Below are 25,565 nucleotides of genomic sequence, written 5' to 3'. Positions count from 1 at the left end.
AGTCTCCTCTCCCATCCACAGCCAGCACTTCTCCTCAATTCATTTGTTGATCAATTATGTCACGAGTAGGGGTTTGATTGAAGACCCAAGATAAAATGTCATGGTCCTCTTTCTTCACTTGCAAGATTCATCCTAATGTGATGTGAAATGAAATGTATTATTTTAGTACAAGACTTGAAAGAAAATGACTTACCTCAAAAGACCCGAGCCACCGTATGTTGTTTCTGACCGAACACTGAAGTATAAAGAATCCTTGGTAGGACATTTAAAAGTTCCCTATTCATTAATATGATTGTCACTCCATCTAGCTTCTTCTCTTTAAGAATCTCACACTCATCTAGTTTCAAGACAAAATGTAGCACATTGTAAGCCTCTTCAAATGTGACATTGTAGAACTCTACCGTTCTAGTTTGCAACAAAGTAAGATCCATAAAAATATTTTTGTACTCATCATAAATTTTATCTATTCCTTGGCCTTTATAAGTACCTTTAATATGAGAGGGACATCCAAGAAATTCATTTTGTGCGTGATTGAATTGAAGTCTCTCTTTCCAAACGTCTATCTTTCCAGACACTTGTTGTTGTTGGTAGTAGCTTAGACTTTATTCTTTTCTTCACAAATATAGAAGAGGTAGACTGTTGAATAGTTGAATACCCTCTCTTGCTCACGCGACATGAGTCAAGTGTGCCATGTATCTCTGTGGTAGGCACTTCCAATGGTCCACGATATCCCGCTGCAAAACCTTTTTGTCATGGATTATGTCTTTTGCAAGAATATTGCTTATCAAGGGCTTCAACTGCTTCCCTACATTGGTTGTGGGATCAATGTTTACTTTGTTTGGATAGATAGCATGTCTAGAAATAAAGCAATGCATAAGTCAAAGAAACCAACTGGTCTAGTTAATATAGTCAAGAAAGATTGAACTCCTAACCTTAGTGCTTGGATTCTTTTCTTAAGACCACCAGATCCAACCTGCAAGATTTCAAGATTCTGTAGTTTCTTCTTTCACACATGAGCACCCAAGCTCGTATTTTTCTTTCGTAAGTTGTGTACCTTTTCTCACAGCACCTGTAATTTGTATGTCTGCTTCAATATGGTTTTTTGGTCATTACAATGCAAATTAGAGAGTTGTAGAATCTCTTTTGCTTGAGCATGAAGCATGCATTTGTGATTTTTAGCTTGGCTAGCTAGAGCTTTGTAATAGCCAAGCCTCACCACAACAAGATCAATAAGCCAACACCAAATGGGATCCTCCCTCTCTATCAGTAGAGAGGTACTTCTTTAGATTGCACAAAAATACTAATGCAAATGGTCTTAGATGATGAGGTGCTGATGAAATCTTACAATAGATGCTTGGATCTACGAGGCTAAGGACTAGAAACTGAAAATACTAGGGTTGATAAGGCCTGGAATTGTGATCTAGCAATGAGGCTAGGGTTGAAATCTGAAAATGTTGGGTTGGTTCTGCCGCTAATGCTGGCGACAAGCAAATGGCTGAAAAACGTTGAGGATCCTTATGATATCGGGTATTGGATGTCTGGAGGGGTGGCCCCTAGGGCCTCCTATATAGGTACAAAAGTTTGGGTCGAGCAATGTTAGATTCAGCTGTACGAATTTACAAAATGATGTTAAAATGTCACTTATTAATAAGTTAATAAACTACTAATAAGAGGTGGTTCGTATGCACTTATTACCTAGGCTTGGTACTAATGGTGTTGTATGGGAACACTCCCCAATGCCTACACCCAACAGACATTGGTTGAGCTCATGTGCAATCAAAGGGTATGCGGCTACTTTAAAGTGCATGGACATACATGTCCTACGTACAGGCTCACAAGTGTACGAAAACATTTCCTAGGCTGCACTAAACTCTAGAAAGAGGAGTTACAGCTTGTCCACATTCATATAAGGTTAGATGCGCATGTGATATTTCCCCCTTTTTATGGTGAGATACTGGTACCGAGCTGCATTTCTTCATTGTAGTATGCTGTTACAAAGTGATGACGTGGCTACCGGCAGCAGAAACCCTAATTTCTTGCAAACCCTAAAATATGCCAAAAACCCTAATTTTCAGCAAACCCTAATCCTAACTACTGGCTAAAATCCTAATTGGCTAAAACCCTAAAATCTGCCACATGGGCCAGCGTACGGATTTTCGAAATTGGCAAGCTTGCTTTTTCTTCGTCCTAGCGACACAAGTTGATGCTTTTTTCTGGCTATGCTTGGAGAGCGAGAAAGAGAAAAAGAGAACTTGCTTTTACTGGCTCTCATTGAGAGAGAGAGAGAGAGAGAGAGAGAGAGAGAGAGAGAGAGAGAGAATCTGCTTTTGCTTTCAAGCTTTTGGGGCTCTGCTTTTGGGCATTCCTTGTAACCTTTCAATTAGTGGTGAGGGCCTCACTTCTCGGAGCATCTGGACGTAGAGTCTGAGAGTGAAACCCGAACCACTCTCTTGTACTTTGAACTGATTAATACAAAACGAAATACCGAAAGGGGCGCCAGTCTTTGAGGCCAATATCTCTAGGCACGGAACTCCGCCGGGTCAGTGCAAATCTATTGTGATCTGTGAATTGTTTTGAAGTGGTTATTTGGTGCTGTCGCGATTGATTCTTGACTTGGAGTGTCCAAGTCTGTTACAGTGGTATCAGAGAACGGCCGATTTCTCTTCTACGGGAAATCCGATCCCCAATTTTTTTCCGCGGCACCTATGGCTTCACGCAAGGATCAATCGACTCCCTCAGCATCTGGAGATGCGGGTAGGGATCACAACGAACATTCTGACAGAGAGTATGGCCCACCTCGGCCTACTCAGGCGGAGCAAAGAGAGATGAAGCGTCGTCAATTGATCGGCGATGCAACAAAGATAATGCTCAGTTTTGCAAAGGATCCGAAATTGGCAAAATATATGAGCGAGACTTCTTTTCAGGAAGTGCATGCACAGTGGCAGAAAACCACTACACCACCCCTGAAACCCGCTCTCAAGAAACCTTCTGATCACAAACAGTATTCAGAGAAGGAGTTACAAGAGGTGGTTAATGCACGGATTGCTCAGCTTTTTGACGCGCAAAAGAAAGCCAAAAAGCAGAAGAAAAGCACTGACTTCTCGAGATATTTGGATCGTCAGTCGACTTTTGACAAGGCAAAGAAACAAAAGAAGCGTGGTCGATTTGAAGGAGTACCCAGTTCTTCTTCTTCTTCTTTTGACAGTTCTTCTAGCTCTTCAGATTCAAGCGAAGAAGACAGAAAAGGTAAAAAGTGAAGCAAGAAACAAAGCTTCAGAAAGGGCAACAAAAAGTCAAAGAAGGCTAAATCTCGCCCAAAGACTAACAGTCTACTGAGGACTCGTCTACAGACAGCTCAGATTCCAATGAGGGAAACTTTTATGCGAACAAGAAGAATTTTTACAAAGCCAACCAGTATGACTTTCTCGAAGATAGCCACTCAATCAAGTTTGATACTTTTTCAGGATACTTAGATGCTTTGAAGGCTTTGTCTTTTATACAGCAGTTTGACATCGCTTTCGCGGGAGGATGCTATTCAGAGCACTCCAAGATTCGGAGAGTTGCCTCTTACTTTAAGGGGAATGCTCGTACTTGGTGGTCCATGCTTCTTTTGAACAAGACTGCGCCATTTAAATGGCTGAAATTTAAGAAGCTTTTTATTTCTTCTTGGTTGATGCAAGAATATGAACGAGATATACAAGCTGCTTGGAACCATCTTCCGATGACCAAGAAAGATACAATCAATGCTTACTGTAAAAGACTCTGGAGCTCTTTTCTACCCGCCTCTTCATTCAATAACATCTCGTTCAAAGAACATATTGAGCGGTTTACCGTGGGTCTACCTACAGAGATCCGAGTTCACTGCTTGGAACAGAAGTCAACTTATATTCAGGAGTTGATGAGTCATGCGAAGCGGGGCTTTGCCATTCACTCTAGCGATCTGACCTACCCCACATTTGAGGCCATGACACAACGAGCCGAACAGACTTCTGGGAACGAAAGTAGAAAGAAAAAGAGCAATCCAGAGAAAAAGGATGCACGACCCAAGCTTACTCCTGAGGAGAGATCTCGCTTCATCAGAGAGGGGAAGTGCTTTGGATGCGAGGAACATGGAAATATCTCCGCGAAGTTCCCTAAAAAGGCACAGAAAGAACATAATGATAAAGACGACGACAGGCCTGAGAGTTCGAGAGCAGTTGAGGAACGTGGCAGAAAAGGCAGATAGAAAAGCAGAATTGGTACCACATGGCGTGGGACCTGCACCGAATCTAATGAATGAAAGTACAAACTTTGCCGCTTTTTGGGCAAAGTGAAGGATCAGGAAGCTCTTTTGAAGGAGCCAAGGCCAACTTCTTTCCACTGGGAATTGGCGGCTCGATTTGGAATTACGCCCGAGAGACTGACGCCACGGGCAGATGTAGTTCAACTGGCACCCAGATGGGATGTTGCCATTACACCGAGCATTGGCAAACTTCTTTTGCAATGACAGGGGTGTTTAGGGCACGCAACTGACGTTCTACTCAGGATCCCTCGGTACCACAAGAACTACGCCGTGGTTGACTACCGGGCCGAGAAAACGACTTTGATAAATGAAGGGCTCAGAGAACTGTACTTGATGAGCTTCAGTTTCTTTACTCATTCTTTTGGAGAGAACTGAAGGATGAATAAAGGTTGAATATGTTTTGACCTGATCAAAAGAACGCCAAGATTTTTCTCCACACTCATGCCGATTGCTTTTTAGAGGTCCTGAAGATCAGACCATTGACCTGATACCTGGAAGCACGTCACCGAACCGGCCACCTTACCGTGTGAGCCGAGTACAGACTGAAAAGATTATGAACCAAGTGAAACACCTCTTGGAAAAGGGTCTTGTCCAGCCTAGTACTTCACCGTATTTCTCTCCACCGTTGGTGGATTTGAAGAAAGACGGATCTTGGAGAATGTGCATCGATTATGGAGCTCTCAACAAAATCACCATCAAGAACAAATTTCCGATTCCTAGGATCGATGATATACTCGACAGGTTAAAGGGATCCTCGTGCTTTAGCAGGATTGATCTGAAGAGTGGATATCATCATATCCGAATCGCGACGGGAGACGTCTACAAGACAGCCTTTCGGACTACTTTTTGGATTATTTGAGTTTTTGGTGATGCCTTTTGGCTTAACCAATGCTCCTACGACATTTAACCGGAGGATGGATGGGATTTTTCGAGATTACAGGCTATTTGTTGGCACTTTCTTTGATGATATCATTGTTTCTCCAAGAATGAGGCAGAACACAAAGATCATCTGCTTCAGAGACCTTTTGGGACACTTTGTCTCAGCAGCAGGAGTGCAAGTGGATTCGGCCAAGATAGAGACTATACGTGATTGGCCCGATTTGAAGAATGCATCCGTACTACAGGCGGTTCATACGAAAGTTTGTAGAGGTTGCTTCCCCTTTGCATATCTTGATACAAAAAAGAGTCCCTTTCTTGTGGAGATCCACAGAGGTGAGTGCCTTTCAGACATTGAACAAGAAATTGACTACGGGACCAGATTTGACTTTGCCGAACTTGCAGAAGTCATTTGAAGTATATTGTGATGCTTGTGGTCGTAGTTTGGGTGCAGTCTTGATGCAAGAAGGCCATGTCATTGCTTACGAGAGCCGATTGTTCTCTGGGCCGGAGATGACAGCACGGATTTATAAGAAAGAGATTTTGGCGGTTTTCCATGCTCTTACTCAGTGGCGGCATTACCTACTCGGAGCGGATTTTACTGTCTTTACAAACCATCAGACTTTGCGCTACTTCTTGTTACAGAAGCAGTTTTCGGAAAAGCAGATGCGGTGGGCGAACATCTTGTCACAGTTTCACTTCCAGATTGTCCATGTGCAGGGACAGAAGAATGTGGTGGCAGATGCTTTGTCTCGGAAGCCGTTGGTTCTGGCTTTTCCCGCGATACATAATAGGAGCTTCGAGGATATGGTCGACCAGTATGCCACAGATACAGATTTTGCAGATATTTTCACACGGATACAGGATGGGGAGACAATAGCGGGATACTCCCTTCGGGAAGGCTACTTGATGAGAAGAACCATGTTATGCGTTACACGGCCTTTGAGGGAAAAGGTTATGACTGAATGCCGTTTTCCACCTTTTTACGGGTCACCGCGGCATTGCTCCACCATGAAAGGGGTAGAGAGATACTTCTTTTGGCCGAGATTCAAAAAGGATGTGGAAGAGTTTGTGCGCAGTATGCCAGAAGATCAAGTTTGACAGGCATAAGGCACAGGTATTGTTACAGCCTTTACCCATACCCACCCACCCCTGAGAAAGTATTGCAATGGATTTCATTTTTTATCTCCCGAGAACACAGAATGATCACGATGCTTTTCCGATTACATGGCATGTCTGAGACGATTGTCTCCGACAGAGACCCCAGATTTATGAGTTTGTTTTGAAAGGCAATTTGGGAGAACATTGGCACGCGGTTGCAGTTCTCGTCATCATTCCACTTGCAGACTGACGGGCAATCTCAGATTGCCAATTCATTGGTTTTAGATTTATTGAAGTCTTGTATCTCGGATCGGAAGACTCAATGGAAAAAGAACTTACCTTTGGTGGAATTTGCCTACAATAACATGATACACTCTTCGACGGGGAAGACTCCATTTGAGATTGTTGAAAGTGCTGCGAAGGTTCCATCCTTCCTGAGCACGAAAGATTAGATATTTGAAGCGGACGAATATTCGCGAGATTTGGATACGGATTTTGCCAAGGTTCGCGAGACTTTGCAGAAGTCTCAAGAACGACAAAAAAGGCAGCGGATCACCATCGTCGCGACTTGAAATTGAAGGAGGATGATTGGGTGCTCTTACGTTTTGAGAAGGCACGCCTACGAAAGAAAAAGGGAAAGGAGATACTTTTTTTCCAAAGCTTAGTATACGATACTACAAACCTTTCCAGATCACTGAAAAGATAAATGATGTCTCCTTCCGATTGAAACTGCCAAATACTTGGATAATTCACAATGCATTGCATGTGAGTCTCTTGAAACCTTTTAAGGGTAATGTGCCTGATGATGGGGAGCCTGATGAGCAACCCGAAGTGGAAGAAAACGAGGAGACCCTTGTTCCTGAACAGATTTTGGCACATAAGGATACGAAGAAAGGTAAAGTCCAAAGGCGGTTCTTGGTTAAGTTCAAGAACTATCCTGCATTTGATGCGAAGTGGATGGAGGAGGAGGACCTAGTATATACTCCTCGGATTGTGAAACTTTACCTCGATGCTTTTGGTTTAGCATAGTCTACTCCAAACGGAACCCAGAATTCAGCTTGGACGGAGATCAGGTGCAGTGGGATGCACAAGAGGGGAGTCACTCCGCTCCTTTGTCAGTAAATACCTTGATTTTGATACTAAAGTCACTGATGTCTCTTTGAGCTTCAGGGATACCGAGAGCTGACAGTATTCTATTGGATGACTTTATGAAATGGAATTCCTGATTATGATACTGATTTGTTCTTGACTTCTTTTGAGTGCAGGACCTGATAGACGAAATGACTGCAGCATTTTGGTGTGATTGATCTCGAATAGACATGGTTGCAATAGGGGTTAGTCAATCGGACATCGATGAGGTCCCGATTGGACCTAGATGTGATTGCTAGCTACATTGCCGATAAATCATGGTCTAAGATCCGAATGAATGTTGAATGTCATGTGATGTTTAGTGATGTCCTGTGATGTGACTGTCGATTTGGTACATGTGCTAGATGTGTGTTCCTAGTATGTAGGTACTAACAATCAGTGTCTGCTAAGATGGTTTATGGCTTTTGTCGGTTTTGCAGGCGTAATCGCGGTCGATTACAATGCTTTCAAGAGGGGGGTATGTCACAAAGTGATGACGTGGCTACCAACAGCAGAAACCCTAATTTTTGCCAGAAACCCTAATTTCTTACAAACCCTAAAATCTGCCAAAACCCCTAATTTTTAACAAACCCTAATTTTTGGAAACCCTAACCCTAACTGTTGGTTGAAACCCTAAAATCTGCCACGTGGGCCAGCGTACGGATTTTCGGAATCGGCGGGCCTGCTTTTTCTTCTTCCTAGCGAAGCAAGTTGATGCTTTTTCTGGCTACGCTTGTAGAGCAAGAGAGAGAAAAAGAGAACTTGCTTTTACTGGCTCTCATTGAGGGAGAGAGAGAGAATCTGCTTTTGCTTTCAAGCTTCTGGTGCTCTGCTTTTGGGCAGGGACGATAAGGAGCGAGCTCAGCGAAGCGAGCTTTCGAGCGAGCTTTTTTTTTTTCATCCCACCACCACTACCTCCCATTGCCGCCCCTTAGCAACCATCACCACCCACCACCCTAGCCCACCACTGGTGGCTAGTGGTGCTAACTTACTACCACCATGTGCCGCCCCTACTCCTACCACCATCGCCAATTGCCGCCCCTCTCTCCAGTGGAGTAGCCAAGGACCTCCTCTCTCTCTCTCTCTCTCTCTCTCTCTCCCCCCTGTTGTCTTCCCTCTGTGCATGTGTCTCTCTCTTGCCCGCCACCCCTCTCTCTTGTTGTCCCCCCCACCCCCCCCCCTCTTCCCCTCTCTCCCTCTCCCCCTTGCCTTCCCTCCCTTCGTGAAGTGAGCTCTCCCCTCTCTCCCCCCATCTCTCTCTCTCTCCTCTCTCTCTCTCTCTCTCTGTGTGTGGTGTGGGTGTGTGTGTGTGTGTGTGTGTGTGTGTGTGTGTGGTGTGTGTGTGTGTGTGTGTGTGTGTATATATATTATACACTTTTCTATAACATTAAAATTCTCCTCTGTTTCTCTCTGTCTCTCTAAAAAAACCTAAAACATTAGCGATTTTGCTAGTGCCTTGGTTTTTTTTTTTAAATCAGACCCTCTCAGACCCTCTCCGCTCCCCTTCTCGCCCCTCTACCCTTTCGTGATCCTTCCAACCATATTCCCCTCTCTCTCTCTCTCTCTCTCTCTCTCTCTCCAACCCCCACCTCTTTCTCTCTCTCTCTCCTGGCTCTCTCTCTCTCTCTTCTTCTCTCTCTCCAACCCACCTCTTTCCTCTCTCTGGGACCCCCACCTCTTGCTTGCGTCCGCCCCTTCCCTAGCTCGATCTCCCCCCCCTTCTCTCTCTCTCTCTCTATATATATATAATATCTATTATATATATATTATATATATATATATATATATATATATCCTCCTATCTTTCGCTCTCCCTATCCCCTCTCTCTTTGCCCCCCTTCCACTTGCCACCTCTTCCCACCCCCTATTCCTTTTCTCTCTCTTTACTCCACCACACACCCCCCCCCCCCCCCTTGAGTCCCTCCAACCCTGGGAGAGAAATGGAACGAAATGGAATGAAATGTTGTATTAAGGATTTTTCATAAGGTTAAAAATGACATATGAGACCAAACTGTTACAGTCTTGGTGGATTATAATATAATGCATGGGTACAAAGGAAAATGAGAGAGAAAGAGGGGAGGGGGAGAAAGGGAGGGGCCAGCGGGGGAGGGAGAGGTAGATAGATAGATTTGTTTATCGTATGACATTATGGGACCAGTTACATGGGACATATGGGACCAAAGTTACATGTGATGTAGTATTTGTGTCGCTGATGAGTGATTCTTGATGGTCCAAAATTGTGGTGATGAGAGTCGCAATGGAGAGCCACACTATTGGTGGGATTCTGTCTCCGGCTCTATTTCGCATAACTTGCAAATTCTGCTCTCATGTGGATTCCTCTAAATCTGCCAATTCAATTTCCAGTTGGTGTGAGGATGTACGAATCTGACCAATAGCACATCTCAAACCATGAGACAAGTGGGTATCCATGTAGCTCGGGCGAATCACAAATCCATCTTCAGATAGCTGTAGGAAGTTTTCTTTGTAGTCGGCCATCTTCGTGCCCAATTCTTGTGTAGCGTCTACCCATGTCCTCTTAGTATCCAGCTGTATAAGATCCTAACGGATGATTTTATTAATCTCCGTTCGTGTAATTTCCAGTGATGGAGCCACAAGAGAGTATTGGAAGAGAGAGAGAGAGGAGAGAGAGAGAGAGAGAGAGAGAGAGAGAGAGAGAGGTGTGTGTGAGAGAGAGAGAGAGAGAGGAGAAGGGGGGAGAGGGGTCCGCAAGGGAAGGGAAGGTTTGGGCACACGGGGAGGGGGAGATTGTGAGAGGGGAGAGTGGGTGTAGTTCTTTTTTTTTTTTTTTTTAAGGGAAAGAAAGGGAGAGAGAGAGAGAGAGAGGATTGCTTAGATTGGTTTTTTTTTATTTTTTTTGGGGGGCCCTAAGCAATCCTCTCTTCTCTCTCTCTCCCTTTCTTTCCCTTTAAAAAAAAAAAAAAAAGAACTACACTCCACTCTCCCCTCTCACAATCCCCCCCCCCCACCCCTCGTGTGCCCAAACCTTCCCTTCCCTACGGACCCCTCTCCCCCTTCTCTCTCTCTCTCTCTCTCTCTCTCTCTCTCTCTTCTCTCTCTCTCTCTCTCTCTCTCTCTCTCTCTCTCTCTCTCTTCCAATACTCTCTTGCGGCTCCATCATTGGCAATTACACGAACGGAGATTAATAAAATCACCGTCAGGATCTTATACAGCTGGATACTAAGAGGACATGGGTAGACCCTACACAAGAATTGGGCACGAAGATGGCCGACTACAAAGAAAACTTCCTACAGCTATCTGAAGATGGATTTGTGATTCGCCCGAGCTATATGGATACCCACCTGTCTCATGGTTTGAGATGTGCTATTGGTCAGATTCGTACATCCTCACACCGACTGGAAATTAAATTTGGCAGATTTAGGGGAATCCTACCTGAGAGCAGAATTTGCAAGTTATGCGGAATGGAGCCGGAGACAGAATTACACTACATATGCCATTGCACCATATACTATGAGATACGTGGGTGTTTCCATTGCCTATTTAAAGAAGGCTTGGGACCTCTAGATAGAGTCATGCAATACCAAGATCAAATATGCTTAGGCTTGTACCTACTGGAACTACATCGGCACAGGGATAATCTAATGGGAAGACAAAGAGCACTACAGCCTCAGAGGCAGATCATAGATTTCTTCGGATCGAGAGAAGCAGGAGTGGAAGGATAAGCAAGAGGCCAGCAGCCAGCACAAAGGAGTACCCACATTTATACCAAAGACACCCTCATTGATAGGGAGATTGAGCTTAGGAAATTGAGACGACCACGACCGAGATGCAGAAGCACACTTCACCGGAGGAGACTACAACAAAGGATTAGAAGCATTCTAGCCAAACACCCAGAATACTCCTAAGAAGTTTATTTAATACTTTGTATTTCGTTTTTCACATTTATTTTCACACTTTCACACTTTTGACACTTAGTACTTTGGTACTAAGGTACCTAGACAATGTAACAAATTCACCACTTTTGTAATAGTTCGGTCTCATGGTCATTCTGGCCTTTTGAAGACGTTAATATAACATTTCATTTCATCTCTCTCTCTTTTGATCATAACTTCTTCATCCGAACTCCGATTGGGTGATCTATAGCCTCAATCGAAGAGCACAAAGTCCTCTACGCATTGATGTAAAGACAGAAATTTTCAGAGTTATGGAAGGCGTTTCTGTAGCAGCATTTCCGAAGTGAACAGGTTCAACAAAATTGATTCTCATCTCTTATTTTACATACAATGTCTTCCGGCACTCGCAAGGGTTCTTCTTCTTCAACAAGGTCCACAACCATTGTGGAAAATGATCCAAAATCTCCTAAGTATGGAGATAGCAACACAACCACCCAACCAACGACATCGGAAACCATGATCATGGCGTACTTGGTATCATTGCAAGAGACCGTAAACAAACAAGGCGAAGACTTACGAGCACTTGCAATGGAGAATGGCACACTAAGGGTACTTGTGGTTGAGAATGAGAATCTCAAGAGGACACTTGAGATGCAAACAACACGTTTGATGCAACTTGAAGAGGAAGTCAAGGAATGTAAACGCTCTCTTGTGGACTTGAATGCTTTGAAGGAGCGGATGAGAAAAGTAGAGCATGACCATGTATTGAGAGAGGAGAAATTTGACACTATGAGCCGGGATGTATGCGACATGAAAAATGTATGCACAAACAAGTCTTGGGCTGATGTATGTGGTAGCAATGTGGTTTCTAATTCCTCACTCATGCAAGCTATGGTTCAAACAAAGAATGTTGAGAATGTGGATGTGGAGGAGTTGAAGGAACGGGAGCGACGTTACAAGAACATTGTTATTCGTGGAATTCCCGAAGAGAAGTTAGAGACACCTCCTTCTCTTGCCATTGTTATTGAAGATTTCTTCAAAACCCACTTTGGCATGTACGGAGTTATGGTCTATGGAGCGCATAGAGTGGGGAAGCAAGGAGCTCCTCGCTCGGGAGAACGGCCAATTGTATGCACCATGCCGGATGAGACCAAGCGAAAGATTATCCTTGATAATAGTTGGATCTATTTGAGGGATACAAAATGTTTTGTATGTGAAGATCGCACTATTAAGTAACAAAATATGCGTCGCAAGGCATATGAGGAAAAGAATAATAAAACAAAAGAGATCTCTCATGAAGAAAATGTGCCCAAGGAGGAGGCAAGTCTCTCAAGCAAATAGGGATGCGTGACCTATGAGACCGAGTTACAATTGAAAATATGCTTTTGGAATTGTAATGGATACCCATGGAATGCGGGGGTTGGCATTGATGAACTAACAAGCAAAGCCGATGTTGTACTTCTTGTTGAAACTTGGGAGCATGATACACAAAGGATTAACGGCTTGGAGGATTACAATGTACATTCATTGATGTGGTCAAAGAATCTCAAGCAACGAAGAGGACAAGGAGGGTTAGCATGTATGGTTAAGAAAGGATTGGAAGATTTTGTATCAATTGTGAAAGATGACAAGTACAAACGTTATGTATGGCTAAAAATTATGACACCAAAAAGAGCACCCATTTTTGTAGCCGGTTGCTACATTCCTCATCATGATTCTCCCTTTTATGCTTGCATGGATAGAGATCAACCATTTTCTGATTTGAAAGAGGACATTGCTTATTTCAAAGGTGAAGGTGATGTTATTGTATTTGGGGATATGAATGCTCGCACAAAAACATTGCAACATGATACTCAACAATTTGATATGCCATACATTTCAAGGGAGTTGGAGGAAGTTCACTTGTATGATCGTACTTCAATGGATGAAAAAGAGTTGGATCACTATGGAAAGTTACTTTTACACATGTGTAATAGCACGGGTATGCTCATTGCCAATGGTGTATCTTTGTGGAGTGGAACCAATGGATTTACATGTAGAAGACATAATGGGGATAGTGTGATTGACTATATGCTACTCTCTGAAGCCATCATGTATCGCATAAAGAGTTTTATGTTTGGTCAATGGACCCCGGAATCCGACCATCGCACCTTATGTATTGACCTTTCATGTGGAGAAGCAACTAAGCATGATAATCTCAGCCAAAGGAAAGAGAAGTTATCACTATGTATAGATTTCAAACGGGCACCAATGTACATTGAAATGGTTGAGCACAAATTATGGATGACAAAGCTTCAATGTGATGCATCATTGGAAACTAAATGGGAAGCTTTCAAGAAAGCTATTTGTTCTTGTGCGGAAGAATGCTTTGCCATAAAGCATCTCCATGGTATCCACAAAGATAGATCACGCAAAAGGTGGTTTGATCAAGAATGTCAAGATGCTCGAAAGTCCTTGATAAAGCTTGATGCAGCTATGGACAAAGACAACTATCAAAGTCATTTGCGTACATACAAGGCATTGATTCAAAAGAAGAGAAGAAGATGGGAAGTAAAGCAACAAGAATTTCAAGTCCAAGAAAAGGCACATGCATGTGGAAGATTTTGGAGAAACTTGAGAGGCAAGCGGGTTGAGAATTTTGGTAACTTGAGTCTAGTGGATATGTACACACATTGTAGGCAATTATATGAGCAAGAAAATACTGAAAAAATGCCATTTTATGGTTCACTCCCATGTATGCCGTCTTTTTTTACTATTGAGGATGTATGCGGTGGGCTTGAAAAGTTGGCCACTCGCAAAGCGAGAGATCTTCAAGGTATCAAGCCGGAGATGATCAAATGGACGGGAGATTTTACCTATGAGTGGATGTGTGATATGTTCAACCTTGCACTTCAACATGGTATGCCTTATGATTGGAGTACTAATTGGGTTAAGCCTTTGCATAAAGGAGGGGATGTAAAGAATGTAAGCAACTACCGGACTATAATGATTGGGTCTCTTATGGCAAAGTTGTTTGGGTGCATAATGGAGTTGAAATTGAGTGATTGGGCTGAAGAGAATGACAAGCGTGCAAAGGGACAAGCGGGTTTTCGTCGATGCCATAGCACCATTGATCATCTTGTCACTCTTCGTGTTCTCATGGAGGAAAGTTGGTTGAAAGGCAAGCGATTGTATTGTTGTTTTGTGGACTTTAAGAAAGCCTTTGATATGATTCCACGTAACAATTTGTGGAGAAGGATGGAAGAACTCCAAGTGCCAAGTGAGTTTATGCTTGCGGTTTTTCGAATCTATGAGAAGGTGATTTGTCAATTGCGCATGGGAAGAGAAATTTCAGAAATTTTTGTAAGCACTATTGGGGTTAAACAAAGATGTCCATTATCACCAACTCTCTTTGGTCTATGCATCGATCAATTGGAACAAATGGTACTTGACTTTATGCAAGAAGAAGGCATTGAAGAGGTCACTATTTGCAATGCGGTAATCATGCTTTTGTTGTATGCGGATGATGTAGTGCTTCTAGCACACACTTTAGAAGATGCACAAAAGCTTATGGTTGTCCTTGAGAACTTTTGTTTGCATAGTGGGCTGATTGTAAATGAATCCAAAACAAAGGTTATGCTTGTGAAAACCAACCATAAGGAGAAGCCATGCATTGTGTACAACAACGAGACACTTGAAGTTGTTGAGAGCTTTAAGTACCTTGGCCTTGAGGTTCCATCCAATCACAAGTGGCATGAATGTGCTGTGCGTCGTTTGGAAGCGGGAAAGAGAGCATATTATGCATTTGAGAACATGTGTAATGCGGGAAACATCAAGTGTTGGGTTCTCAAGAAGTATCTTTTTGATGGATTGGTGACACCGGTTCTTCTTTATGGAGTTGATGTGTGGGGCGGGAGCATCTCAAAGTCTACTTGGAAAGAGTTTGAGAATGTCCAAAAGCGTTTTCTTACAAACTTTCTCCAAGTTAAGACACAAACACCATATATGCTCTTACTTCTTGAGTCGGGATCTCTTCCAATTGAGGTTATGGGCATGGAAAGGGTTGTGGAGTACATGATAAAGATGCGTCAAAACCCCTCACATCGACTTCCTACAATTGCATGGGAAGCAAGCAAAAAAGTTCAAAAGACGCATAAAAGCAAGATCTTGAGCACGGGATGGATGCAAGACATAAAGAAGTGGTTTGGGAGATGGGATGCATTACACTTGCCACATGATGCTTCAATTGACTCTCAAGTGAATGAAGTTTTTCTACAACGCCAATGTATTACGGCTTGGGAGAAATCCGGTGGGTCACGCTTCATACATTACACCACCTATATTGCCCCCAACTACAAAACCATGTTCTTCGCTGAGAGAGGAAACCGTACTCACACTTACATGCTTGAGCCTATTCCCTTGTCCGCGATACGCACTATCGCAGCAATTCGGCTTAGCTCCCATTTCCTTCGATGCGAGATAGGGCGTTGGGGCAATGGAGAAGAGTCAAATCGATTGTACACATTATGCTCACTGCAAGTTCGAGAGTCTGAGTACCACACACTACTAGAGTGCTCAGCTTTTGATCACATCCGAACTTGCTTCTCTCACATTTTCAGCCATAACTTAGACCTACACACTTTCCTCTCCCAGCCAAAGTGTGGGCTCTCCATTGCGACTCTCATCACTACAATTTTGGAGCATCGAGAGTCACTCATCAGCCATACACATACTACATCACATGTAACTTTGGTCCCATAGGTCATATTTGACCTCCGAGGACGATAATAAAATCTATCTATCTATCTATCTCTCTCTCTCTCTCTCTCTCTCTCTCTCTCTCTCTCTCTCTCTCTCTCTCTCTCTCTCTCTCCCCCCTTCTTTCTCATTTTATTTTGTACCCAGACATTGTATTAGATCCACCAAGAATGTATCATTTTGGTCGCATGGGTCATTTTGGCCTTTTGATGACAGTTAACATAGCATTTCATTTCATTTGTGTATGTGTGTGTGTCAGAGAGAGAGAGAGAGAGTCTACCCTTGCCACCCTTCCCTCTCGTCATAGTGTGTGTGTGTGTGTGTGTGTGTGTGTGTGTGTGTGTGTGAGAGAGAGAGAGAGAGGGAAGACATGGGGGAGAGAGGGGTGAAGCTCACTCTAGGAAGGGAGGGAAGGTAAGGAAGAGAGAGAGAGAGAGAGAGGGGGGGGGGGTAGGGGGAGACAATGAGAGAGAGGGATGGCGGGCGAGAGAGAGACACACGCACAGAGGGAAGACAGCATGAGAGAGGGGTGGAGAGAGAGAGAGAGAGAGAGAGAGAGAGAGAGAGAGAGAGAGAGGGGGGGGGGGGGGGTGGGAGGGGGAGACAACGAGAGAGAGGGATGGCGGGCGAGAGAGAGACACACGCACAGAGGGAAGACAGCACGAGAGAGGGGTGAGAGAGAGAGAGAGAGGAGAGAGAGAGAGAGAGAGAGAGAGAGAGAGGGGGGATAAGGAGAGGGGTTGTAGAGCGACTAAGAAAAGAGAGAGGAAGAAGGGAGTAAGAGATAGGAGGACTTTAGGGAAGGGATGGTGGTTTCTAGAGGAGGAGCTGGAGGAAGGGAAGGTGGTTAGAGGAGTAGATGGAGAGAGGAGGTGGAGGAGAGGAAAGATTTTGGAGGAGGAGGAAGGGAAGAGGAGGAAGCACATGGGCGGCAAGAGGAGGAAGGGGAGGTAGAGAGGGTGGCACCCCAAAAAAAAAAAAAAAAAACTCGCTCCGTTGAGCTCGCTCGAAGACCTAATTCCTTTTGGGCATCCCTTGTAACCTTTAAATTAGTGGTGAGGGCCTCACTTTTCAGAGCATCTGGACGCAGAGTCTGAGAGTGAAACCCGAACCACTCTCTCGTACTTTGAACTGATTAACACAAAAAGAAATACGAAAAGGGGCGCCAGTCTTTGGGGTCAATATCCCTAGGCACTGAAATCCGTCAGGCCAGTGCAAATCTATTGTGATCTGTGAATTGTTTTGAAGTGGTTATTTGGTGCTGTCGCGATTGATTCTTGACTTGGACTGTCCAAGTATGTTACATATGCCAACAACTCAAGGTAATTTGTGAAGAAGTCTTCGTCCACCCACATTGCTTTGTGGGTTCCGCGATCCTTGAACTTCAAAAAGTATTATAGTGCATGTTTCTTTGAGCCATTGCGAAAACGATGCAGCAAAATGTTCTCTGTCTCCATGACTTCAGCTTCGTCTAAGATCTCAGGTTCATCCTCTTCAGAAATGTCCTTTGGGCGATCTCCCTGAGATAACTTCAACCAAGAAACATGGAAAACATTGTGCATTGACCATGAGTCCGTAATTTCAGAGACACATTATTTATCTTTTTAATGACTGAAAATGGACCATACATCCAAAAAGACAACTTTGGACACTTCTTTCCTACTTGCTTAAGACTTTGCTTCATGAATTCAAGATAAACCCAATCTCTTTCCTTGATAGTAGCATCGTGATGATGCTTATTAGCATGCTGTAAAAAATTTCTAAGCCTTGCATAGTCGAAGCTTCACACTTTTGGTAATCGCATCCAAGGAGTGGCTCTTAGCATTGCAATCAGGCAACTGACTGATCGATGTAGTCAAGAAAGACTAGAAACGAACGGCCAAAGGCTACCTTATACATAGTTCTACAATGGCACTGGAATATGAGTCTTTTAACATTACTTGAATTGGTGGCAGACAATGCTCCCAATGAGACTATTGATCATGCGTGTTCATGCAAGGAGCAAACAACAAGAAGACGGGATTGCTGATGTAAGCAAAAACCTTGCCGCCTATGTGCGAAACTCCTCTATGTTGGCTGAAAATGTGAGGAAAGCAAGTGTCTGTGTGTTAGGGCCGGGTCGCAACCGGGAAGAGTGGAAGGAGTGGGGGAAGAGTATGCACTATACTCCAGAAAAGCGAGAGACAGGCCTGGAAAATCGAAGCTTGAAGTTGTCCTTGCTAACGCTGGGAAAAATGAGGGTAATACGCTATATTTCAGCAAGAAAGCTTCTCTCCTTGATTGTAGGGCACCCTGGGGACTATCTAACACGAGCATTGAGGGGGTGGGATCTACGGTGAGAGCCGTAGATCGTGGCAAAGTAATCTCGGGCGCGGCAAAGTAATCTTGGGTACCCGAGATTACCTCGTGGACGAGCCTCGAACCCTTGACCTCACCTTTGCGACTCCCATGTCCTATCCACAAGCACCCGCGTGTTTATTGTGATGGTATGGGCCCGAGATTACTCTTATACCAAATGTGACAAAAAAAAATCCCGATCGGGTACAAAAAGTAATCTCGGGGCGACGCCGACAAGATCTACGGCGCTCGATGCTCTCACCATAGATCCCATGCCCCCATGCCCGTGTCATATAGTCCTGAGGGGGCACCTTGTCCCAATCAGTGCCTTCCCATTCACGCTCGAAAAATTTCCTCTTCAAATCGAAAGTAGAGATGCGACCCCCTTCGAAGCTCGCTTCCTCCCGAGTCCCTCGTACTGGATGTCATTCCCATTAATTAATTTGTACACCGGATGCGTCGCGAAGTTAACTCCTAAATCACATGTGTGACTTCGAGCCGGTGCACACGCTGCCACCTCTGCCCCCTCCGCCCTGTGTGTCCCTCTTGCACCTGCCCAACCTCCGACCTCTGGCACCTGCGCGTCGTCTCTCCCTCCTGGATCTGCCCCTCTTGGACCTGCGACCTCAGCCTCCCGCTCCTGCAACTGCCGGCTGCTGCCACCTCAGCACCCCTGCCTTGCGTGCAGCTCCATGCCAACAACCTGCAGTACAAGCAACAACTTCTCCATGCCAACAAGATGTCCGCGCACACGACAAGGCCCTCAGCACTATCCACGCTAACGACGCGTTGCCCTGAAAGTGAAACAGAGAAACTCTTCTGGTCATTAGCGTCCATAACGCAGGCAGCGACCAAGCATAACGCCTCTCTCCCTCTCCCACTTTCGGACCTCGTGACACTTGGCCTGCACGACCATCGCCAGGTTGACGCGCCTCTCTCTCTCTCTCCTTTTCTCTGACACGTACTGCCCTCGTGGCCTTTGCCGTCAAAACAATGGGGGCATCTTCCATTATTCCCCTTAATTCTACGTGCTTGCAAAGATTGGGCACACAATGCACATGCTGGGGCGACTTGGTGCAATCATAAATGTGACAGGATTGTCAATATACGGAAAAGATATTGGTAACAGAGCATACCTACAGTCTTCAAAAAAAACTCTGAAATCTCTTCTCTCTCTCTTGACTCTTGAATTCAACTGTCCTCGTCGCTTTCGGAGCCTCGATTGCACATTGCTGTGAAGGCTTTGAGTAGGTAGTGGAATGCGGAGTAATGGTGCCCTGCATCATTTCTCCTCCTCCTCCTCCTCCTCATAGGCGCTGCTACTACTAACTATTACCCTACCAGCATTCGGGCCTGCTACGCGCCCGATCGTGAAGCCCTTCTCGCATTGGCTGGCGATTTTGGGAGTGACGCCGGTTGACATCTGGATGGCGATTGTTGCTCCTGGTCAGGCGTTGTGTGCAATTACAGCAGCGCTACCATTAATCTAAGTCCTGTTGATGTGCCTTCTGCTTCTGCTTCTAACAATGGATCATCATCTGCATCTTTCTGCGCTCACCTCTCTGCAGCTCAGGTTTTATAGAGTGGTTGCCAAAGATATGAATCTGCGTATTCCGGAGTGTTTGGGCACCCATCTCCCTCTCTTGGGCACCTTCGGCCTGGGTCCAGACCCACCGACTGCCCCGGACTCTTTGCTCACCATCCCTTCCTCCTTCTCCCGCCTGCCTCGCTCTCTGTTGCATGCGCATCGATCATCACTCCTTCCTCTCCATCTCCAGCATCCCAAGTCTGGCCAGCTTAGATTTGGAGCAGATTTCTTTTACTGATCCCGCCTTTCAGCCTCTTGCCACCTTATCTCATCGGAGTCTCCCAAACCTCACCACTTTGATTATTAACTATTGCGCTTTGTCTGGGCCCTACCATTCTTCAATAATGTGCCTCTCTTGCAGATTCTCCTCTTGGTAGGCAACTTCCTCAGCTCTTCCCTGGAGGACTTCATCCGCTTCTCCCACCTCCCTGCCCTCACAGTCCTCGCCCTCTCCTCCAACTCTTTCTCTGGCTCTCTCCCACCCTCGATTGCCCTTCACTTCCCCAGCCTTCAAATCGTAACCCTTGAATCTAACAACCTTAGAGGAGCTATTCCTCACCATACCTTCTACAACCTACTCAATTTAATTCCCCTTGACCTTTCAGGCAATCGCTTCTCAGGTCCATTCCCACTCCTCAACTCTCCCCTCTTGTCCCAACTTGATCTCTCCAGCAACAACTTCAGCGGTTCTCTTCTGGAAGAATGGCGAAATTCCCAGCAACTCAACTCCTTGGACCTCTCTCACAGCACCATAGCCAAAGGAAATGGCGAAGCTGGTCACGGAAGACTACCAGGCTGGCTTTTCAGGTTGCCGCTACAACATCTTATTATACCATCCACAGGTCTGCAGTCCTCAGACATAATGTGCCATGGCATGCTCTCTCTGCTAAGCCAGACTCTACTTGATCTGGATGTCTCAGAAAACGAGCTCACAGGCCCGGACATCCTTAACTGCTTCCTTCTCCCGGATTTTAGGAGGCCAGATGGTTCTTATCTCTACAAGCTTAAGCTTTCCCGAAATCCTCTTTCCTTCAATCTCTCTGCTTCTCGGCTGGGCCCATTTATTGAAACCTTAGAGGCAAGCCATTGCCGTTTATATGGCCCTCTCACAGTCGACTTCTTCGTGGAGGCATCTCATCTGAGTACATTAAACCTGCAAACCAACAGCCTCTCTGGTTCTTTACCAAGTAAGCTCCTAAGTAGGGTCAGTTTTGGCTTAGACCTCTCGTTTAAGCCTTCACTGTCATTACGGGGGACATGCATGACTTGACCGTGAGGTCATTGTCAATGTCTCATAACTATCTATCTGGTGATGTCCTTGAGAAATTGGGGCAGGCATACTGCATTTCTCTACTTTCATGGGACATTTACGCCCTTGATCTCTCTCACAATAATCTGACAGGCAGAATCCCTACATCAGCTTCTTCTGTCTGTGGTCTTAAACGATTTGCGAGAATTGTGTTGAATGACAATCTGTTGGAGGGTAGCATTCCTTATGAGCTTGGAGCAGGTAACGATCGGCTCCAATTTTGAAACTCAACAACAATCGGCTGAGTGGAATTATACCTTCTTCCATCCTGAACATCACCTCGCTGACAGTGTTAGATCTTAGCCACAATCAGCTTGAAGGAGATTTTGGAGCGCTCTTTTCATAATGAAGCATCCCTCTCAGCTTCGTGCACTCTTACTGTCCCGCAATCGGATCAATGGCTCTATCCCCCGATCTTTTGGAGCCCTCACTCCCGACTTACAACTTGTTGATCTCTCTAGCAACAAGCTATTTGGAGCCATTCCAACTACTCGCTTTCATGCATATTGAGGTATCTTTATCCAGCACGTCTACCAGGCTCTCTGAAGAAGTCCGGATTGTGGTCAAGGGCAACGACATCACGGATGAGTATGTGCTTAAGGTGTTGACATCACTAGATGTGTCTGACAACCTGCTTACTGGTCCAATACCATCACAACTTGGTGAACTGGTTGGCTCTCGCTACCTCAATCTTTCAAGAAACCTGCTGTCAGGTTTAATTCCAGAGACGCTCTCAAACTTACGGGTTTTAGAATCAATGGATTTGTCTTCAAATCAGCTACAAGGTCAGATTCCATCATCTTTCTCAAAACTAACGAGTCTTGGAGTCTTTGATGCGTCGTTCAACAAAGATTTAGATGGACCCATTCCAGTGGGTTCTGGATTTCAATCTAATGCAAGCTTCAGAGGTGACTCCCCATCTTGGAAGCATGCAGTAATTCGCATGCAAACAATGGAGCTTCCTCCGAAGGTGACATGAAGATAGAGAACCACAATACAATGTTTGGCAGGGTGAAAGGGTTTGCTACACCTGGTCTATGTCTGGGACTTGTGATGGGTTTTGCAAGTACAATATGGGCTCTGCATTGCAAATCTAGCCCTTTCAAGAAATGTAGGTTTTTTTAGGGAGATGTAGAAAAGCAGCAATATGTATAATGGATTATGGATTTGTCTTCAAACCAGCTACAATATGTAGAAAACTAACTCTTTAAGTCTTTGTGTCAATCAAGAGAGGTCTATTCTAGTGGATGTGGATTTCAATCTAATGCAAGAGTCCTTAACTAAGACAAGCACATTACAATGTTTGGAAGGGTGGAGGAGTGGGTTGCTATAACTGCAATATCGTTCATATAGAATATTAATGGCAACGATGATAGAGACCATATGGAAAATATTATTTGTTGTTGTAAATTGTGAAATGCGTCTTTTGCGAGATGTTGCATCGCAATGAAACCTTGGCGTTACCAAAACAATCTTAACCAATCCTTTACAAAATACCACTTTCTTTTTTAGTTGGAATCATCAAAAAGTGCCAACAAATCTACTAACATAATATGGCGGAAGGGCTCCCCTTTCCATGTGTCGCAATATGCGACCTGAAGGCTAAAGTCCAAAACAAAAACAAGCCCAGTTGCACGCGATAAAGAGGGAGAGAGGAGGAGAGAGAGGCCGCCGAAGGCGGCCGGCCGTACTAGTATATATATTGTTCATGTTCCCCTTCCAATGCTAGAAAGGCCTTTCTTTTACATTATTTGTATAATTGAAAATCTGGAGAGACAAAGATAGAATTAAAATATAACATATAGCGAATACACTAAAAATGAAAATGATCTCTAGGGCACAACTACAAACAAGTTTAATCCAAGGGGTTTTTTTTTTTTTCCGAAGAGTTTCAAGAGTATGCCGAGACCTTCTCTAAGCCAAAGACGATGACTTTGCCATGTGAACCTATTGAACAAGTTTAATCCAATGGTCTCTCAAGAGTTCAAGGATTCTATACTAAGGCCTAATGTAGGCCATTGTTGGGTATATCGCAGAATATGAGAGCATCTAAACGTGTGGGTAGATTGAGCTACTGTGTGCGTTGGGCGTGGGATTCACCTCTAGAAGCAAAGATCTAAAAGCCTCTTACAAAGGAATGGACTAGATCAAAAGTGGAGTGTTTTAGATAAGGATGCATGAAGCTCTTCAAAAGGTAGCAGGTGAAGAAGGTAGGTCCAATCAATCACTAATCACTTAAAGAAATATAAAATCTAGAACGTCTACCTAACTCTCTTCTCCTCTAGCACTTGTTTTAGAAAGCCAATAGTCAGCGTGTTCCCTTCACCTGTGTGTACAAGCTTGCAACTCACCATGGCACTTGCAACAGTGGTATGAGAACTTGTGTCCGATATGTCAGCCACACATTTACCGTTTGGGAAATTAGAGAGCAGGAGAGCCAACATGAGAAAAAGTACCATGAGCAAGTCCTTTTGTTAGAAATCCCAGTACCATGTTTCAGCAAAATGACAAGAGGTTGTAAAGGGACACTTAGCAGCTTCATCATATTTTCGCTTACAAATCATTTGTAGTGGCTTGAAAAAATGAAGATAGAAACCCATAGCAGCTGATTTCGATCATTTAAACACACAATGACCTTAGATAAAAACATGCTTAATCTCTTGTATATATACAAAAGGGCACCTCTCTAGCTGGCGGTGCTACTCTAAAACAAACACCTTTTCTTGCCTGTAGTTGCTCCATTGAGGATAGTCGATAATATCTAAAACAAGCAACAGCAGGCTTTGCAAGTTGTGCACGTTTCAACCCCCATCTTTCAGACCGCATATACACAAGAACGAGTGTAGGGCTGCTCTACATTAAACTTTGCTGAACTTAAACAGGGGGCTTTGTGTTTGCGTGTGTCCGGACTCATGGCTCAAACTCATCTTTGATAGGTGCTGATCCCAGATAAACATAAGCCAGCTCCTCCTTCCATACCTACAAAGAAAAGTTTTTCAAGAAGCAAGAACATCAGTGAGCTGTCTAATCTCTTCAGTGGTCTAAATATTCTGGGCAATGGTGCACCTCATGTCGGAACTCCACACGCATATGGGGTACATTTGTCTTGTGCACGTCATTTCCCTCGGGACCCCTTCTGTGGTAGTTGTTGCCAATCCAGTGTGACTGCAGGACATTCCAAACATGTCTCATTTAATAGACAACAGTTTGTAAAAAATCTAAAACACGGACGTGATTACACATCCGGTCTTTAAATACAATATGATGTACTATGCTCTCACCCTTTACCCAACTTCTGGCCTCCTTACAAGGTGGTGGATGGACACAGGCCATCGGCGGCTTCTAGCCCACCCTGGCATACTACCACCTCAGGTCGACTAACACTATCCTTCCGTGGATATATTTTCCGGACAGTCTACTCATCCTACCCCTCACTGTATCCCTGCTATGGAGATATTTTGCTCTTGTACATACATCATGATTCAGTTGAGCATCATAAATCTACTATTATATACTTAGATGAATCCAGGATAAGCCCAGATTCACCCTTGAAGGAAAGTGCAAGGTATAGACGCATAATAGTCACCCACGAGACAATATAACCAGCTCCATCATGAATACTTTCAGTTGAGCATCATCAATCCACCATTAGTATACATGTGTCTTTCTTCTAGAGTCTTGGATCCTGTCATAGAGAGTCTCACCGCACACCTTCATGCACAATTGAAGCCTTTACGCCCCCATTGTATCGTGTTGATTGTTGGTTTGAGATGACAGTGCTGTCAACCACTCACTTAGATAATACATTGTGAGTTTATAGTTGTTACTTCATTGTTCATTGTTGTCATCTTAGTCCCTCTGGGACGCAGAAACGAATACAACGGAGGATCTCCCAACTACTAGGACAACATATAGACACGTCAAACAAGCCACCCAACCGTAGCTACCATTTGATAGCACTCTGTAGCTGAGGCGACCCCTTCGAAGACATAAGCGACCACCTATAAGACCGAGCGTCCCATACCACCCGTCTTCACCTCCTCAAGGTGACCTTCAGCACGCCTACCCTCATAGATTGACCACTAACGCTCTGCCAATGGAGGTCATTGTTTACAAATGAAGCCATGGCCTCCTTTAATAAGTGACTAGGTTCACACTACATCCGCCCAGACATTGGACACCCATCCCGACGGTGTCATAGACTAGGTCCCATGATATACTTCCCCCCAATGTCCTCATCAATAAAGTGAGGATACTTAGCTTTTAAAGCTCATACTAATTCCCAAGTAGCAAACCTTTCAAATTGACCCACCAATAGCAAAATTTAAAGCATCT

The 25,565-nt window shown here is 44.5% G+C and overlaps 2 protein-coding genes across 3 annotated transcripts in view; one reads left to right on the top strand and one right to left on the bottom strand.

Moving 5' to 3' along the window:
- Positions 1-21,569: 21,569 nt before the first annotated feature.
- Positions 21,570-22,478, top strand: LOC147422842 (uncharacterized). Its single transcript, XM_086503634.1, has one exon. It carries the CDS (start codon positions 21,628-21,630, stop codon positions 22,207-22,209), a length of 582 nt encoding a protein of 193 aa, XP_086359760.1. The 5' UTR covers positions 21,570-21,627; the 3' UTR covers positions 22,210-22,478.
- A 1,274-nt stretch (positions 22,479-23,752) lies between these two features.
- Positions 23,753-25,565, bottom strand: part of LOC147422841 (AMP deaminase-like) — a 76,130-nt gene continuing 74,317 nt past the window's right edge. For both annotated transcript variants that reach the window (XM_086503740.1, XM_086503741.1), the window contains exons 19-20: positions 24,297-24,395; positions 23,753-24,209 (exon numbers count right to left, since the gene is read on the bottom strand). In XM_086503740.1, the coding sequence (XP_086359866.1) occupies positions 24,141-24,209; positions 24,297-24,395 (168 nt within the window). In that variant the 3' untranslated portion in view covers positions 23,753-24,140. The remainder of the gene's footprint in view (positions 24,210-24,296; positions 24,396-25,565) is intronic.

The sequence above is a fragment of the Adiantum capillus-veneris genome, chromosome 27 (genome assembly GCF_014529385.1).
Source record: "Adiantum capillus-veneris isolate H3 chromosome 27, ASM1452938v2, whole genome shotgun sequence".
Lineage (NCBI taxonomy): Eukaryota > Viridiplantae > Streptophyta > Polypodiopsida > Polypodiales > Pteridaceae > Adiantum > Adiantum capillus-veneris.
Note: the sequence above shows the minus strand (reverse complement) of the source record. Positions and strands in the feature narration are given on the sequence as shown.

Excerpts from the sequence above, each read along its gene's own strand:
- LOC147422842 (XM_086503634.1), top strand. The coding sequence starts at position 21,628 with ATGGCTCTATCCCCCGATCTTTTGGAGCCCTCACTCCCGACTTACAAC.